Source organism: Sphaeramia orbicularis, chromosome 8 (genome assembly GCF_902148855.1).
Source record: "Sphaeramia orbicularis chromosome 8, fSphaOr1.1, whole genome shotgun sequence".
Lineage (NCBI taxonomy): Eukaryota > Metazoa > Chordata > Actinopteri > Kurtiformes > Apogonidae > Sphaeramia > Sphaeramia orbicularis.
This window is the reverse complement of record NC_043964.1, coordinates 13,435,316-13,452,154: the sequence shown is the minus strand read 5'-3', so window position 1 is coordinate 13,452,154 and position 16,839 is coordinate 13,435,316. Positions and strand designations below refer to the sequence as shown.

At 37.8% G+C, this 16,839-nt stretch overlaps 1 protein-coding gene across 1 annotated transcript; it reads left to right on the top strand.

Moving 5' to 3' along the window:
* The first annotated feature begins 5,889 nt into the window (after positions 1–5,889).
* Positions 5,890–16,815, top strand: LOC115423500 (myosin heavy chain, fast skeletal muscle). The gene is made up of 39 exons (XM_030140342.1): positions 5,890–6,132; positions 6,346–6,489; positions 6,646–6,802; positions 6,910–6,937; positions 7,015–7,126; positions 7,245–7,337; positions 7,419–7,482; positions 7,681–7,779; positions 7,885–7,988; positions 8,090–8,228; positions 8,336–8,454; positions 8,626–8,775; positions 8,862–9,032; positions 9,117–9,423; positions 9,904–9,980; positions 10,079–10,166; positions 10,250–10,367; positions 10,472–10,595; positions 10,707–10,843; positions 10,932–11,187; positions 11,698–11,940; positions 12,046–12,222; positions 12,333–12,478; positions 12,571–12,661; positions 12,762–13,151; positions 13,288–13,414; positions 13,492–13,610; positions 13,772–13,968; positions 14,091–14,274; positions 14,364–14,529; positions 14,640–14,764; positions 14,929–15,237; positions 15,314–15,517; positions 15,608–15,733; positions 15,837–16,007; positions 16,120–16,224; positions 16,316–16,411; positions 16,499–16,630; positions 16,711–16,815. The coding sequence occupies exons 1-39, from the start codon at positions 5,929–5,931 to the stop codon at positions 16,726–16,728; spliced, it is 5,817 nt and encodes a 1,938-aa protein (XP_029996202.1). The 5' UTR covers positions 5,890–5,928; the 3' UTR covers positions 16,729–16,815.
* Positions 16,816–16,839: the final 24 nt, after the last annotated feature.

The following is a 16,839-nucleotide window of genomic DNA, read 5'->3' as shown; positions in this document are numbered from 1 at the left end:
ATAGGATACACACACAGTTAACCTCCTAAGACCCAGCTATGGGTTTTCTGTCCACATTTGTGGACAAGAGTTTCACAACTTTATACAAAAAAAAAAAAAAAAAAAAAAAAAAAAAAGAAAAGAAAGAAAGAAAACTGTCCACCACAAAGGACATTCCATAAAAATTTTAAAAACTGCATCTGAAAAAACTGTTGCATCATGATGTTTCCAATATAGGCACTTATTTAATAAAAAGCAAAAAAAACTTGTTCTTTGCTGACATTTCCTGGGTCTTAGGAGGTTAATACATATATGTTTTCACTTTGTGCTACATAGGATTCAAACGTGGAAAATAAATATTTATACATTTGTTGTAAATCAGACTATAAAACACCTTAGTCAGTGGAAGATATACTGGAGGCTGCTCTGCTGATTATATCTATATAAGAGATTGTTGCATTTTTCATATTCATGTATCCCAGGTTGGGATAAATAAAGTACATCTATTTATCTATCTGTCTATCTATCTATCTATCTATCTATCTATCTATCTATCTATCTATCTATCTATCTATCTATCTATCTATCTATCTATCTATCTATCTATCTATCTATCTATTAATGTGTATGTTTTCAATGTGTGTTACATAAAATTCATAAATGGAAATCAAATATTTACACATTTGTTGTAAATCAGGTCATACAACTCCTTAGTCAATGGAGGATACACTGGAGAGTGCACTGCTGATTGTTTTTATATTGCTTTTGTTTCTCCTCTTCAGCTGAAGGATGATAAATACTCCTGGGGATTAATAAAGTTGATGTGTATCTGTGCATTTTAATCAAGGCAGTAAAAAAAAAAAAATCAGGATGATACTAAAGGATTGAATGAAGTGCTGTGGTTACCTGGTCTGTTAAAGAGTTGGTTTTAAATGACTATATTATGTAGCAGCCAGTTGAGGCCCCTGGCCCAAAGCATCAACACTACTGCAGTGACCTGGGCAAAGTCCCATCAGCCCAGGGGGTGATGCTCTTTAGCTGACCCTGTTGGCCCCTGGCATGTTGTGGACGAAAAGCAAATGGAGTTGATAACCAAAACATCATCACTAATATGTGAAAATACTATGTAAATCACCTTTAATTTTCTTTTTCAGCCTATACTATAAGTATCCTAAAAATGATCTGTAAATCCCTGACACTATAGGGACAGTTGTAGGCTAGTCAAAAGTAAAGGTTTTCTTTAGTTAAAGTATTAGATCAAGTCCAAAATTAAGGTACAATGTTTATTAAATATGCTCATCCAGCATGTAGAAACAACTGGGAAAAAAACAAACAAGGCATATGACAGTCACATTATCTTATCTAAGGATTTAATTAGAGGATAACAATTTCATTACAGTTTCAAATTAAATAATTGTTGAGTTTTTTGTGTAGTATGAATCAATGGCAATCACCTCCAGATTAAGTGAGCTCCTGTTGTGTCCTTAGGCAATACAGCTACCTTTGAGGATAGCCTGAAATAAATAAAACAGATCTTTGAAAGGGAGGTGGGGCGGGTCACATCCTTTTCTTCTATGGAAATCTACACAAGAAGGAAGAAGCTAATTAAATTTAGAAAAATTATGAAGCCTACAGACACTTGTTTTTCTTGTTTTCAGCAACACTGTGCACAATGGAAAACAGAAACCTCAAGAGTGCCTCATCACATGATGTTGCTCAAAGTTCCTCAAGCTCTCCTAGTGCCGCTCTGCAGTAACTTTGTAAGAGGATTACCTCTCTGCTATTTTAATCTAATTATGGAGGAAAATTTCTTCCCAGTCAGTAATGTTTCCAGCCTCTGTCAATTTAACTGTTATAACAATTAAGAGCATGAGTCTTTCCAATCACACACAAAAATAATCAGCACAGTACAATAAATGCAATTAATTCATCATTCATGTAAGGACAGCACATTCATAACTGGTGTAGCCCTTCTTTTAGACAAACATTCCTCTTAAATGAAGCCAACAATAAATTCAGACCAGTGATATGTCTAAAAGGTAAAATACGTTATTGGCACATAAACCAGTGTTCAATTAACATCTGCAAAAACCCACACAGACAGCTTTGGTTCACACATTGTAAATGTGTAATTTACATATAATAATAATACATAATAATTTAAACATTCAGCTACTACAAAAACTAGCACATCCAGATTGGTATTTACTGCCAGTTTTCTCATCGACTGTCTTGAATGTATTCCTTCACACAGAGTAGCTTGCAGAGTTTCAGTCTGTGAGTGAAGTATATGTAAAAAAAAAATACTTTCAAAAAATATAGTGATTTCCAAGACTGTGAAGCTTGAATAGTTTTCTAAATTAACAAAGTTCTTGACAAAATTTTAAGATACAAAGTCAAATTACCTCAGATTTTAAGGTACTGTTATATTCAACTAACGTGACACATTTTCATTACTGCTTGTCAATTGCAATTTTGGGAAAGGCGACATCATGTGGCCAATATAAACATGTGCACCCATTTTACATGGTGTTGGCCAGGGGTCAGCAACCCTGGTCCTAGAGAGCCACTATCCTGCATGTTTTAGATGTATCCCTCTTCCAACACACCTGCTTCAAATGATCAGCCTATCATCAAGCTCTGCAGAAGCCTGATAACGACCGTCACGTGTGCTGGAAGAGGGAAACATCTAAAACATGCAGGATAGTAGCTCTCTAGGACCAGGGTTGCTGACCCCTGGTGTAGGCTATTCTCAGGTCTGCAAAATATATAGACACTGGAATGTAGAGATTCAGATGTTCCAAAAATCAGAAATTAGTGCCATTAAAATGGGAGATTTTTATTTTTATCTACAAATTTTTATTTCGAATATCAAAAAAACCCCAAAACAACAAGGAAAAAAAAGTTTTAAAAAAAGTTTAAGAAAAACATTCAAAAAGGAGCGGAATGAAGTACAACTCATATACTCCTGCTTCCTTACCCCATCTTTTTCTACTGATCATTTTCATTTCATTTATTTCGTTCATGGTTGTGCATTTCATCAGCAGACATTCAATAATCATCAGGTGTACAAACATTTACACACCCATGCTCGAAAAGGAGCAGGATGAAGAAAAATCATCTCACACATGTCAAAATAAATTATAAGCAATCCTGCACAAAACGCAAAAAATATTATACATATCAAAAATAAACTCTATCCCTTTCATAACTGCATTTCATAACAGTGTTTCTACATATCAAAATAAACTCCGTCCATTTCATAGCCATTTTATGCATATAGATAGTCTTCACTTCAAACATAAGTAGGCAAAAGAAATTCCAGATCCAATAGGACACTCCAATATACAGGAATAAATCAACCAAAAAAGAAGTAAAATATCCTACAAATGTACAACTATTTCACTGTGACTCTTCCACAACACTCAATGTCCGAAAAGGAATAGGAAGAAGTTGAGTCCACATTGATGAATATTCTATTACAGCCCATAGCCCACAGTTCCTGTTGGGATCCAAGTTGTATGGGCAGTACAAGCCATCGCTTACATGTGCTCATGAGGCTTGTGGTCACCAACATCTAAGGACACCAGAGTATCTGTTACAGCCCAGAAACAGATTTGCATCGTTTAATCTGGTTTTAGCAGCACAGGGGTCTGAAGGGTCACAGAAATGCTAAATGAAGGTTTTATGGAGAATGAAAAAAATAGAGAGATTAACTCAACATATGAATAGAACAAGTAAAAGCATTAGAGAAGGCAGCAGGTAAATGGACATCCAAAGTAGTTACTTTTCTACATATTTGATTAAAACTTTTTTTTTTGTTGATTTAATTTATGAATATAACCATTGATTTGTCATTTAAATCTTAATTTTCAAATAGTTTTTACTTTTTAACCAGTTAAGATATTAATGCATTCAATAATATTAAGGCTTAGTCTATTCATTTACAGTTTAAAATTCACTGTAAAATAATTATATGAATAGATGATAGACAAATTAATTTATGCTTATATCCCATAATTATATATATATTAGTTATATAATGATATGTGGATAATAAGGCTTTTATCTACAGTGTAAGGTGAAGTCCTGTGATTTCTTTTATTTATTTTTAAATTTAAAAAAAGGTCTGTTTATATATTTTAGCAGTGGCATTGCTGTTTCTTCAGACCAGAGTCTGAATAAGAGCAACTTGACTTGAAACATCTTGTTCCACGTTGTCTCACCACTTTGATTATCCAGCATCAGGCAAGATTAGTTAAAAGAGGGAAGTGCACGTCTTAGCTCTTTAATCTTTCCTGCACAGTGATAAACCATGGGATAGTTATATGTATCGACACTATGCCTGGTATATGGTTTCTCATACCAGTTAGATCCATAAATGTTTTTTTTTTTTTTTTTTTTTCTTTACTCTGCTGTGAGTCTTGGTCTTATATAAAAACAAAACAAAACAAAAACAAGTACAGTTTAACTTTTTTCAGAATCAGAATCTATTGCTGATTGATGCTTTACTGCATTAATACAGACATTATTAATAAAAGCAACACATTGTCACATGTAAATTCCAATGGTAAAAATGCATGAAGATACGCAATAAAATAGTAATGCTTGTGTAATTCATCTTAACATTTTTGAAAGGCATTTGGTGTGGTCAGCTGTATTGAGTATTACATAGGTCATTTTATTTGGAACCCATTGCCACCCAGATTTTTTCAAGGACACTGAGTTTCCATAACAGCAGTCACATACTTATGTACACACTGAAATATAGCACGTGGATAAAGATCTTTGATATCTGAGTGGGACTTATTATAGGTCATCTCTGTCAGGTTGGCCTTTTAAGGGAACATGTAATACCACTTGAACTTTAGGGAAAGGACTTTACATTAATTTTATTAGAGGAATATGAGATGTGCTGATGTCCTATATATAACTATATACCAGCACCACTTGAGTGCTTCTCCATTTCAGGCTATGAACTGGCATTCCTCATTGCCCCTCACTGCAAGAGTAAGGAGAGTCAACCTCTTTTAACAAACAAATAAAATGCTTCTAAAAAGAGAGACAATTTAACAATGGTGAATTATTTAAAGGACCATATTAGTGGTTGAAGACTCAAGAGAATAAAACATTTATAAGCATTTAATTTGGGGACATATTCTGAATGTCATGTAAAATGTTCTGGGTATAAAATTCAAGAAAATAAAACTTGAGCACTTAGCTATAAAACATGTTAGATGCTGGTAAAATTAAATGTCATATTCTTAAGAATTCACTTAAAAATGCTTTAAATATTTAAATGTGACATGTCTGAGTGTTTGTAAATCTCATAAAATATCCCTGAAAACCTGTTTTATTGAATTCCAAGCATATAAAATGCAGACAAGCTTTGACACCCAATACCAATGACATTTAACCCCCCCTCCAAAAAAAAATTCCACTAAACCTGCAATGACACAAGGTGGGTTTCACGATGACAAGGATGCTCAAGATGCTTGACCAAATTGAGTGGTGGACTGCTGCTGACCATGCACTTACAGCCGCTATATAAGCAGTGGCTCTGCACTCCTCCAAGAACTGACAGGCATCCTCAACAGGTTAGTGCTTTGTGTGTGTTTATGCTCACATTATTTGCTCTTATTTCAAAATATTGTACATTAATGTGATTCATGTCAGATGATGTATGGATCTATATAAACTTTAAACAGATTATAATTTAGAAAATATGGCCATTATTTACTGGTCTTAGGGATTCATGTTCTCAGATATAATCATCTCAATCCTTCTTTAACAGCACTCCAAGAGTATAACATCCACTGTGCCACTCAACTGGGATAAAGTGAGGTAAGATGTCAAATGTAACATGACATCCATAAAACTATGGATATTTAAACTACATCACATATTTTCACTTCTTGTACTGTTTTCAGTCCCCACTAAGGTGCCATCATGAGCACAGACGCAGAGATGGAGCAGTATGGGCCTGCGGCCATTTACCTCCGCAAGCCAGAAAGGGAGAGGATTGAGGCCCAGAACACTCCATTTGATGCCAAAACGGCCTATTTTGTCACTGATCCTGATGAAATGTATGTGAAGGGTAAACTGATCAATAAGGAGGGTGGCAAAGCCACGATTGAAACACTGGCAGGCAAGGTGGGTGAATGAATTAGTATTAATAATATTTAATATTTTTTAAACTAATTATTAATTCCTTATTTGAAATACTTGACCATCTTTTTTTTTTCAAAACTCATTCAGATTATCTTTACAACTGAGACTAAAATGAGGAGGAGGATGGTGTTCATATAAAATAATTCATAAAATATAATGTAGTCTTAATTTTTTCCAACTATATTCCCTTTTCAGACTGTCACTGTAAAAGAGGATGACATCCATCCCATGAATCCTCCCAAGTTTGACAAGATTGAGGACATGGCCATGATGACCCACCTCAACGAGCCTTGTGTGTTGTATAACCTCAAAGATCGTTTTGCATCTTGGATGATCTATGTGAGTTTATTGCAAATATTATGCATACCACTGATGAGATTTCTTTGTGATGGTGCCACTTTCCTTAGACTTCACTATGAGTTAGTTTTAGATTTAATTCAAATTGACATATTAAACATAGCAAAGAGATCTGGAGCATGCTGTTTTTCTTTACAGACCTACTCTGGCTTGTTCTGCGTCGTTGTGAACCCCTACAAGTGGCTTCCAGTATACGACGCTGTGGTCGTTGGGGCCTACAGAGGCAAGAAGAGGATTGAGGCTCCACCCCACATCTTCTCCATCTCTGACAATGCCTATCAGTTCATGCTCACTGGTAAGATCAAAGTAACTGGAATATTTATGTGCAACATGCAGAGATGACTGTCACGGCAACAAAATAAAAGTTTAACTCCATTGTATTTGTTTTATTCTGGATTTTAGATCGTGAGAACCAGTCCGTCCTGATTACGTGAGTGTATCACCTATATGTTAATGAAATTAATTAGAATGAAGCCAAAACCCTACAATGTATATATTTTTCCTCAGTGGAGAATCTGGTGCAGGAAAGACTGTCAACACCAAACGTGTCATCCAGTACTTTGCAACAATTGCAGTGGCTGGAGCTAAGAAGGCTGAGGCAAGCGCTGGCAAAATACAGGTAAAAAAGCAACAGTACATTCCTTTATCAGAAAATTGTCTGATTTGAGTCATGATAATATGCAATATATCAGAATATCAGATATATGTTAACATATTAATTCATGGCATTCTTACAGGGTTCACTGGAAGATCAGATCATTGCAGCCAACCCTCTGCTGGAGGCTTATGGTAATGCCAAGACTGTGAGGAATGACAACTCCTCTCGTTTTGTAAGTGTTAAAAGGATAAAATAAATATGATTATTGAGCAACACAACAAGGATCTTGCTAACTTCAATCCGATATGTTCAGGGTAAATTCATCAGAATTCATTTTGGAACCACTGGCAAACTGGCTTCTGCTGATATTGAAACATGTGAGTATTTTTAAATACTTGTACATTGAACTTTGGTATTTAAATTATATAACTATTCTATTTTACATTACTGTGACAATTTTTGTGCAAAATTTAACAAAGTTGTTGCCAATAAAAATGTCAAATATTTTAAGCAGCACATACACTCAATGCAATATAAAGTAGATTAACAATATTATGTTATTTTATTAATTTTAGATCTGCTGGAGAAGTCTCGTGTCACCTTCCAGCTGTCTGCTGAGAGGAGCTACCACATCTTCTATCAGCTGATGACTGGCCACAAACCTGAGCTCCTAGGTATGCGGTGATATGATATGATATGAAAACAAAGAATTATAGCTTTTTACATATATCTATATATATATATATATTTATAAATACAATTACTTCATTTTTCTACAGAGGCTCTTCTGATCACCACCAACCCCTATGACTACCAAATGATCAGTCAGGGTGAAATCACCGTCAAAAGTATCAATGATGTGGAGGAGTTCATTGCAACTGATGTAAACTGTTGTTTCATAATAGTTAGAATAAAATTATGAATCCTGTGGTGAAATGTTACATGCAGTAATTATTTTCTTTCTTTCTTCTTTTTTTGATACAGACTGCAATTGACATCTTGGGCTTCACTGCTGAGGAGAAGACTGGCATCTACAAGTTGACTGGTGCTGTAATGCATCACGGCAACATGAAATTCAAGCAGAAACAACGTGAGGAGCAGGCTGAACCTGATGGCACTGAGGGTAAGATAGAGCTCATTATCTTGCAACCAGTTGAATAAAATGATGTTCAACAAATTGTTGAAAACATATTGTGGTTACTAATGGTTAGCACTTTGTCCTTTTCTCAGAGGCTGATAAAATCGCCTACCTCATGGGCCTGAACTCAGCTGATATGCTTAAATCTCTGTGCTATCCAAGAGTCAAGGTTGGAAACGAGATGGTGACCAAAGGTCAAACCGTTCCACAGGTACAAAAGGGAGAAAACATACAGTATATATTTATAATGCCATACAGTATATCTGCTATTGAAGATAGAATGAAATATATATATATATATATATATATATATATATATATATATATATATATATATATATATATATATATATATATATATATGTAAATGTGTTCTTCCTAGGTCAACAATGCTGTCATGGCTCTGTGCAAGTCTGTCTATGAGAAAATGTTCTTGTGGATGGTCATCCGTATCAATGAGATGTTGGACACAAAACAGCCAAGGCAATTCTTCATTGGAGTGTTGGACATTGCTGGATTTGAGATCTTTGATGTGAGTTTATTGAAATATGTCTGAACAGTATTAAAGATGTGAAAATTATGTATACTGTATATATAAACACATATTGGGAATGACAGTTCAACAGCTTGGAGCAGCTCTGCATCAACTTCACCAATGAGAAACTGCAACAGTTCTTCAACCACCACATGTTTGTCCTGGAGCAAGAGGAATACAAGAAAGAGGGCATTGATTGGGAGTTCATTGACTTTGGTATGGACTTGGCTGCCTGCATTGAGCTTATTGAGAAGGTAAGCAGTCTTAATTTTTGAAAGTATATGTGGATATTTACTTCTTCAGCATAGTATTTTACATGAAATGTGAATTCTTCTCAGCCACTGGGCATCTTCTCCATTCTTGAAGAGGAGTGCATGTTCCCCAAGGCCTCTGACACAACCTTCAAGAACAAGCTGCATGATCAGCATCTTGGCAAGACCAAAGCCTTTGAGAAACCAAAGCCTGGAAAGGGCAAGGCTGAGGCTCACTTCTCCCTGGTCCATTATGCCGGTACAGTCGACTACAATATCACTGGCTGGCTTGACAAGAACAAGGACCCCCTGAATGACTCAGTTGTTCAGCTCTACCAGAAGTCTGCAAACAAACTGCTGGCCTTCCTGTATGCATCCCATGCTTCAGCTGAGGGTAAGAAAAAAACAGTGGTAACTGACAGTATATTTTATTCTGCCACAGACTAATAATGAAGTAAAAAATAGATGCTTTCACTAAAAAGAGAGAAAATCTAAGTACAATCATTATAAATATTGAGAAGTTTTTTCGTCATTTAATTTGAACAGCAGCATCTTAGTGTACAGTTAGTGTACTTCAGGATATTATAAGAGCTGTTGTATTGACAGTAAATTGTGTCTGTTGTACTGTGTTCAGGACAATTTGTCCTGTAAATAATATTTTACATGAGCATTATCCATATTAATAATAAAATCATATTACCTAACTAACACATACCACCTCACAGATACTATTATGTCGTCAGTCGGTTACAATATGATTACGATTGTTATTGTTATTTAACAGACGCTTCTGGTGGTGGTTGCCACAGACAATTATCAGTAATGTCAAAGACTAAGCAATTTTCACTTTTATTTTATGTAATTTCACTTTAAGCTGAGTCTGGTGGTGGCAAGAAGGGTGGTGGCAAGAAGAAGGGTGGTTCCTTCCAGACTGTGTCTGCTCTATTCAGAGTATGTGTGGTTCCTTTAATAAATAAATACAATTAAAAAATTTCAAAATCCCATCTCAACTTTCCAAAAACATGATACCTTTTGTTGGTGGTCCACAGGAGAACTTGGGTAAGCTGATGACCAACCTGAGAAGTACTCACCCTCACTTTGTGCGCTGCCTGATTCCCAATGAATCAAAGACACCTGGTAAGAAGAGGCATTGCACTTTACTGTAATACACAGTATTTAACATAGTATGAAGAAAAAAATAACCTAATTGTAATGTCCAGGTCTTATGGAGAACTTCTTGGTCATCCACCAGCTGAGGTGTAATGGTGTGCTGGAAGGTATCAGAATCTGCAGAAAGGGCTTCCCCAGCAGAATCCTCTATGGTGACTTCAAGCAGAGGTGCAGTTGTTATTACAAGTAGACAGCAGAGTGATGATATTGTAAAAGACTGAGCTAAAATTAAAGGTAATATGACAACAAAACTAACATCTGCTGTCATTTAGATACAAAGTATTGAATGCCAGTGTCATCCCTGAGGGACAGTTCATTGACAACAAGAAAGCTTCAGAGAAGCTGCTGGGCTCCATTGATGTGGACCACACCCAGTACAAGTTTGGACACACCAAGGTGCATTACTACAGACATGACCAGTTTCAATAGATTCTGTATGAAAAATACTCTTAAGTGCATATATCCTGCGTGAGTACTGATAAATGATTTCCTCTGATGGCATCACAGGTGTTCTTCAAAGCTGGTCTGCTGGGTACTCTAGAGGAGATGAGAGATGATAAACTGGCTACACTGGTGACCATGACTCAGGCTCTCTGCAGAGCATACCTCATGAGGAAGGAGTTTGTTAAGATGATGGAGAGGAGGTATGAGTATAAAGTATAATGAAGAATCCCAAACAAATGAAGCTATTAGATAAATAAAGAAATAAATAACAAATTTGTATCATTTTAGAGAATCTATCTTCAGCATCCAGTACAACATCCGATCCTTCATGAATGTCAAAAATTGGCCATGGATGAATCTGTACTTCAAGATCAAGCCTCTTCTGAAGAGTGCCGAGACTGAGAAAGAACTGGCTCAAATGAAAGAGAACTATGGAAAAATGCAAAGTGACCTGGCTGCTGCTCTGGCCAAGAAGAAAGAGCTGGAGGAGAAGATGGTTTCCCTGCTGCAGGAAAAGAATGACCTGCAACTGCAAGTGGCAGCCGTGAGTGAAATATGAATTCACATGTGAACTAATAAAGTATGAAATTTCTGTATGCCAAATTACACAGAAAACTGCTCTATGAAGAATGGGATACTAAAAATATTTCAATAGAAAGTTATAGAATTATTAATATTTTAATAGTTAAAGATGAAGTAATTCTAATATCGTACAATTTTAGTGAAACACACTGAATATGTCATTATAATCTGCTACCTGTTTGTTATTTGTGCTCTGAAAAGAAATCTTATTTACAGTACTCACTGTGTAAGTGGGAAAAAGCTAACTGATTCAGAGCAATCCACATCACAGTGACTTCAGCAATTTCATTTGATTTGATTGATGTCCATGATACTGAATTTGGGAAGCAAAGTTTATGAAAGAGTATTTAAAGTTTTTTGACAATTGACAAATTTGACAATTTGACTATTGATTGAAGTGTCTGTCTAGAATGGCATACTCATTCATTTAAAATGTAGTATATTTACAATTTCATATATCTTTAAAACATAGGAAGGTGAGAATCTCTCTGATGCTGAGGAGAGGTGTGAGGGACTCATTAAGAGCAAAATTCAGCTTGAGGCCAAACTCAAAGAGACAACAGAGAGACTGGAGGATGAAGAGGAAATCAATGCTGAGCTGACTGCCAAGAAGAGGAAGCTGGAGGATGAATGCTCTGAGCTGAAGAAAGACATTGATGACTTGGAGCTCACCTTGGCTAAAGTGGAGAAAGAGAAACATGCCACTGAAAACAAGGTGAAAATAATTTAAAACAATCAATAATATAATGTTCAACTTCAAAGTTAAACTTCATTTCTTACCTGTGTATATATAAAATGTACATCACCTTGCCACTTTTAGGTGAAAAACCTGACAGAGGAGATGGCATCTCAAGATGAGGCCATTGCCAAGTTAACCAAGGAGAAGAAAGCCCTCCAAGAGGCCCACCAGCAAACACTGGATGATCTCCAGGCAGAGGAAGACAAAGTCAACACTCTGACCAAGGCCAAAACAAAGCTGGAACAGCAAGTGGATGATGTGAGGAAATTCTTATTTAAGATGATATTTTATTATAGATGACAGTTTTGTACTGATATTCTACCAATGCTATTTGCTAAAGCAACTTCAAACCACTGTTATTTCAATAGCTGGAGGGATCACTGGAGCAAGAGAAGAAACTCCGCATGGATCTGGAGAGAGCCAAGAGAAAGCTGGAGGGAGACCTGAAACTGGCCCAGGAATCTATAATGGATCTGGAGAATGACAAGCAGCAATCTGAGGAGAAATTCAAGAAGTAAGTAAAATTATAGAGAATTCCCTGCTGTACTACACAGTGTAGAGCATGTGTAAAAAATCTGAACATTTTTTTTTCTTTAATACGTAAAGGAAAGACTTTGAGACCAGCCAGCTCCTCAGCAAGATTGAGGATGAACAGTCTCTTGGAGCTCAACTTCAGAAGAAGATCAAGGAACTCCAGGTAATATGTGAAAGAAATATTAGTTTTAACTGAATTGAAACGTTGATGCTTGTTTGTTTGAATGAATGAGCTCTCTTCATATCACTTCGATCATATCTAGGCTCGTATTGAGGAACTTGAAGAAGAGATTGAGGCTGAGAGAGCTGCAAGAGCAAAGGTTGAGAAGCAGAGGGCTGACCTCTCCAGGGAGCTGGAGGAGATCAGTGAGAGGCTTGAGGAAGCTGGTGGAGCAACAGCCGCTCAGATTGAGATGAACAAGAAGCGTGAGGCTGAGTTCCAGAAGCTGCGTCGGGATCTTGAAGAGTCCACCCTGCAGCATGAATCAACTGCAGCAGCTCTCCGCAAGAAGCAGGCTGACAGTGTAGCAGAACTGGGAGAGCAGATCGACAACCTCCAGCGTGTCAAGCAGAAGCTTGAGAAGGAGAAGAGTGAGTTCAAGATGGAGATTGATGACCTCTCCAGTAACATGGAGGCAGTGGCTAAAGTAAAGGTAAGTGGTTTGTTGAAAGAGTTAAAAATCACATACTTCAAGATACATGCATCTGCATGAGGCAGATTCACCTGAGTGAAGTCTAATCCCAGTTTATTGACTTACCTCTAAAGCATACATTGTTTGCTGTTGATAGGGCAACTTAGAAAAAATGTGCCGGACTCTTGAAGATCAGTTGAGCGAAATCAAAGCCAAAAATGATGAAAATGTTCGCCAGCTGAATGACACTAATGCACAGAAAGCAAGACTGCAGACAGAGAATGGTAAGACACCAAAACAGAAAACAAGTTTGTGGGTAGCCCTAAAGCCTCCAAGACTAAAACCTGAATGGCCATTGCAGGTGAATTTGCTCGGCAGATTGAAGAGAAGGAGGCTCTTGTTTCCCAGCTGACCAGAGGCAAACAGGCTTTCACTCAGCAGATTGAAGAGCTGAAGAGACACATTGAAGAGGAAGTGAAGGTACGAAAAATTCACTTCTCTTCTTCTCTGTAGTGGATTTCATCACTGGTTTTGAAAATTCCAGTGACTATGGGCCCTCTGTTTATACAACGTTGCTTGAGATGCTTCTCTGTTCTGCAAGAACCATTAAGCACAGACTGTACAATGTCTATTTTCAACAGGCCAAGAACGCCCTGGCTCATGCTGTCCAGTCAGCCCGCCATGACTGTGATCTGCTCAGAGAGCAGTTTGAGGAGGAGCAGGAGGCCAAGGCTGAGCTGCAGAGAGGAATGTCCAAGGCAAACAGTGAGGTGGCTCAGTGGAGGTCCAAATATGAGACTGATGCTATTCAGCGCACTGAGGAACTGGAGGAGTCAAAGTATGAATAGTGCTTTCTGCTTTACTTGATACACTTCTTTTTGAATAAAAAACAAACAAAAAAGATAGAGTAGATAAATATTTTTGTGCATTAAATCACAAATAAATCCTTCCTCATCAAAGGAAAAAGCTTGCCCAGCGTCTGCAGGAGGCTGAGGAATCCATTGAGGCTGTGAACTCAAAGTGCGCCTCATTGGAGAAGACCAAGCAGAGGCTGCAGGGTGAGGTGGAGGACCTCATGATTGATGTGGAGAGAGCTAATGCTTTGGCTGCCAATCTCGACAAGAAGCAGAGGAACTTTGACAAGGTAAATGGCAAGATTCAACAACAAGAGAAGTAATGCAATCACAATCAATTCTATTGTAATATTGTATTTTCCTCACCTACATATTTTAGGTTCTGTCTGAATGGAAGCAGAAGTATGAGGAGGGTCAGGCTGAGCTGGAGGGAGCCCAGAAGGAGGCTCGCTCTCTGAGCACTGAACTGTTCAAGATGAAGAACTCTTATGAGGAGGCTCTGGATCAGCTGGAGACCATGAAGAGAGAGAACAAGAACCTGCAGCGTACGTCAAAATACATTACTTCTTATACATACCTAAGAACTTTCCAGATATTATGATAGTATGTGTGTTGTAATTTTGTATCAATGGTATGTTAATTACATTTTTTGCAGAGGAGATCTCAGACTTGTCAGAACAGATTGGTGAAACTGGTAAGAGCATCCATGAGCTGGAGAAAGCCAAGAAGGCTGTGGAGACAGAGAAGACTGAAATTCAGTCAGCGCTGGAGGAAGCTGAGGTATGAGTAAGTCAGGAGTTGTCATAAAGTCAGAAATATCTGTTTTTGTTTTTAACTACGTTGGTACTGTGTACATATGAATGTAAATTCTTTGCTGAACTTTTCTGAAAATTTTATCTGACCGAAGTTCAGTTGTTGACCATGATTGTGGAAATAATTCACAGGGCACACTGGAGCATGAGGAGGCCAAGATTCTCCGTGTTCAGCTTGAGCTCAACCAGGTCAAAGGTGAGGTCGACAGGAAGCTGGCAGAGAAGGATGAGGAGATGGAGCAGATCAAGAGGAACAGCCAGAGGGTCATCGACTCCATGCAGAGCACTCTTGATTCTGAGGTCAGGAGCAGGAATGATGCCCTGAGAGTCAAGAAGAAGATGGAGGGAGACCTGAATGAGATGGAGATTCAGCTGAGCCATGCCAACAGGCAGGCTGCTGAGGCCCAGAAGCAACTGAGGAACGTCCAGGGCCAGCTCAAGGTGAATTCAGTACAAAAATTTAGTGAAAAGAAGTAGAATGAGTACAGAAATTTCATGACATTTTTTCTTTTGTCAGGATGCCCAATTGCACCTTGATGATGCTCTCAGAGGACAGGAAGACATGAAGGAGCAGGTCGCCATGGTGGAGCGTAGAAATGGCCTGATGCTGGCTGAGATTGAGGAGCTGAGAGCAGCTCTGGAACAGACTGAGAGAGGACGCAAAGTGGCTGAGCAGGAGCTGGTTGATGCTAGTGAGCGTGTTGGACTGCTTCACTCTCAGGTACTTTGTTTCATTATATACAACAAAAAATATCCTTCAAGTCACATGTATAAATATTACATGCTATCATTTTACAATACTATTCTCCAGAACACCAGCCTTTTGAACACCAAGAAGAAGCTCGAGGCTGACCTTACCCAGGTTCAGAGTGAGGTGGATGATACTGTTCAGGAAGCAAGAAATGCTGAGGAGAAAGCCAAAAAGGCTATCACTGATGTAAGATTACAACTCAAACCTGACCTAAAGTGAATTATTTGTTTATGTGCAATATCTGTTCAGTTTTATCAGAGTAATGTGGACATACCTTTTCCCATTTCAGGCTGCCATGATGGCTGAGGAGCTGAAGAAGGAGCAGGACACCAGTGCTCACTTGGAGAGGATGAAGAAGAACCTGGAGGTCACAGTCAAGGACCTGCAGCACCGTCTGGATGAGGCTGAGAACCTTGCCATGAAGGGTGGCAAGAAGCAGCTCCAGAAACTGGAGTCTAGGGTGTGTATCATACCGTATATAAATGCTGATAAACAATATAAATACTTGGCATTTTTACAATGTGTGTAGGAAATCATTTTCTTACAAACATAATATTGAATTTACCGAACAGGTGCGTGAGCTGGAAGCAGAAGTTGAAGCTGAGCAGAGACGTGGAGCTGATGCTGTTAAAGGAGTTCGCAAATATGAGAGGAAAGTGAAAGAACTGACATACCAGGTAATTATTAATTCAAAATATAACCAAACTCATTATTGTATATCAAATTTGTAGTCTTTATGACTAACTGTATAATCTTTTAACTGTTTAGACTGAAGAAGACAAGAAAAACGTGAACAGACTTCAGGATCTGGTTGACAAGCTGCAGCTCAAAGTCAAAGCTTACAAGAGACAGTCTGAGGAGGCTGTAAGTATATGTGTCCCATCCCTTAAAAGGTTGATATATAATTGAATCATCATAAACTGTCATTTTATAACTCTGAACACTTCACAGGAGGAGGCAGCCAACGTCCACATGTCCAAGCTCAGGAAGGTTCAGCATGAACTGGAGGAAGCTCAGGAACGTGCAGACATTGCCGAGTCTCAGGTCAACAAGCTGAGAGCCAAGAGCCGCGATTCTGGAAAGGTAACTTAAAGGGCTTTGCTAAGAGTTTAAATGAATAACCCAATATGTACATTCCAATCTCATTTTTCCTGTCTTTTCAGTCGGACTCTGCAGAGTAAGCATCATGGTCCAATTGAGACCTTTGAAGAGTTCATACAATATGGATCATCAGCTGGAGGCTCAATTATATTTCAATAAAGATTTTTACTGTCTGAACTAATAAACTCCTG

Bases quoted from the DNA above. Each gene is read 5' to 3' on its own strand.
- LOC115423500 (XM_030140342.1), top strand. From the start codon at position 5,929: ATGAGCACAGACGCAGAGATGGAGCAGTATGGGCCTGCGGCCATTTAC. The intron at 7,483-7,680 runs GTGAGTATTTTT...TATTAATTTTAG, and splicing joins TTCTGCTGATATTGAAACAT to ATCTGCTGGAGAAGTCTCGT. The intron at 12,479-12,570 runs GTAAGTAAAATT...TAATACGTAAAG, and splicing joins TCTGAGGAGAAATTCAAGAA to GAAAGACTTTGAGACCAGCC.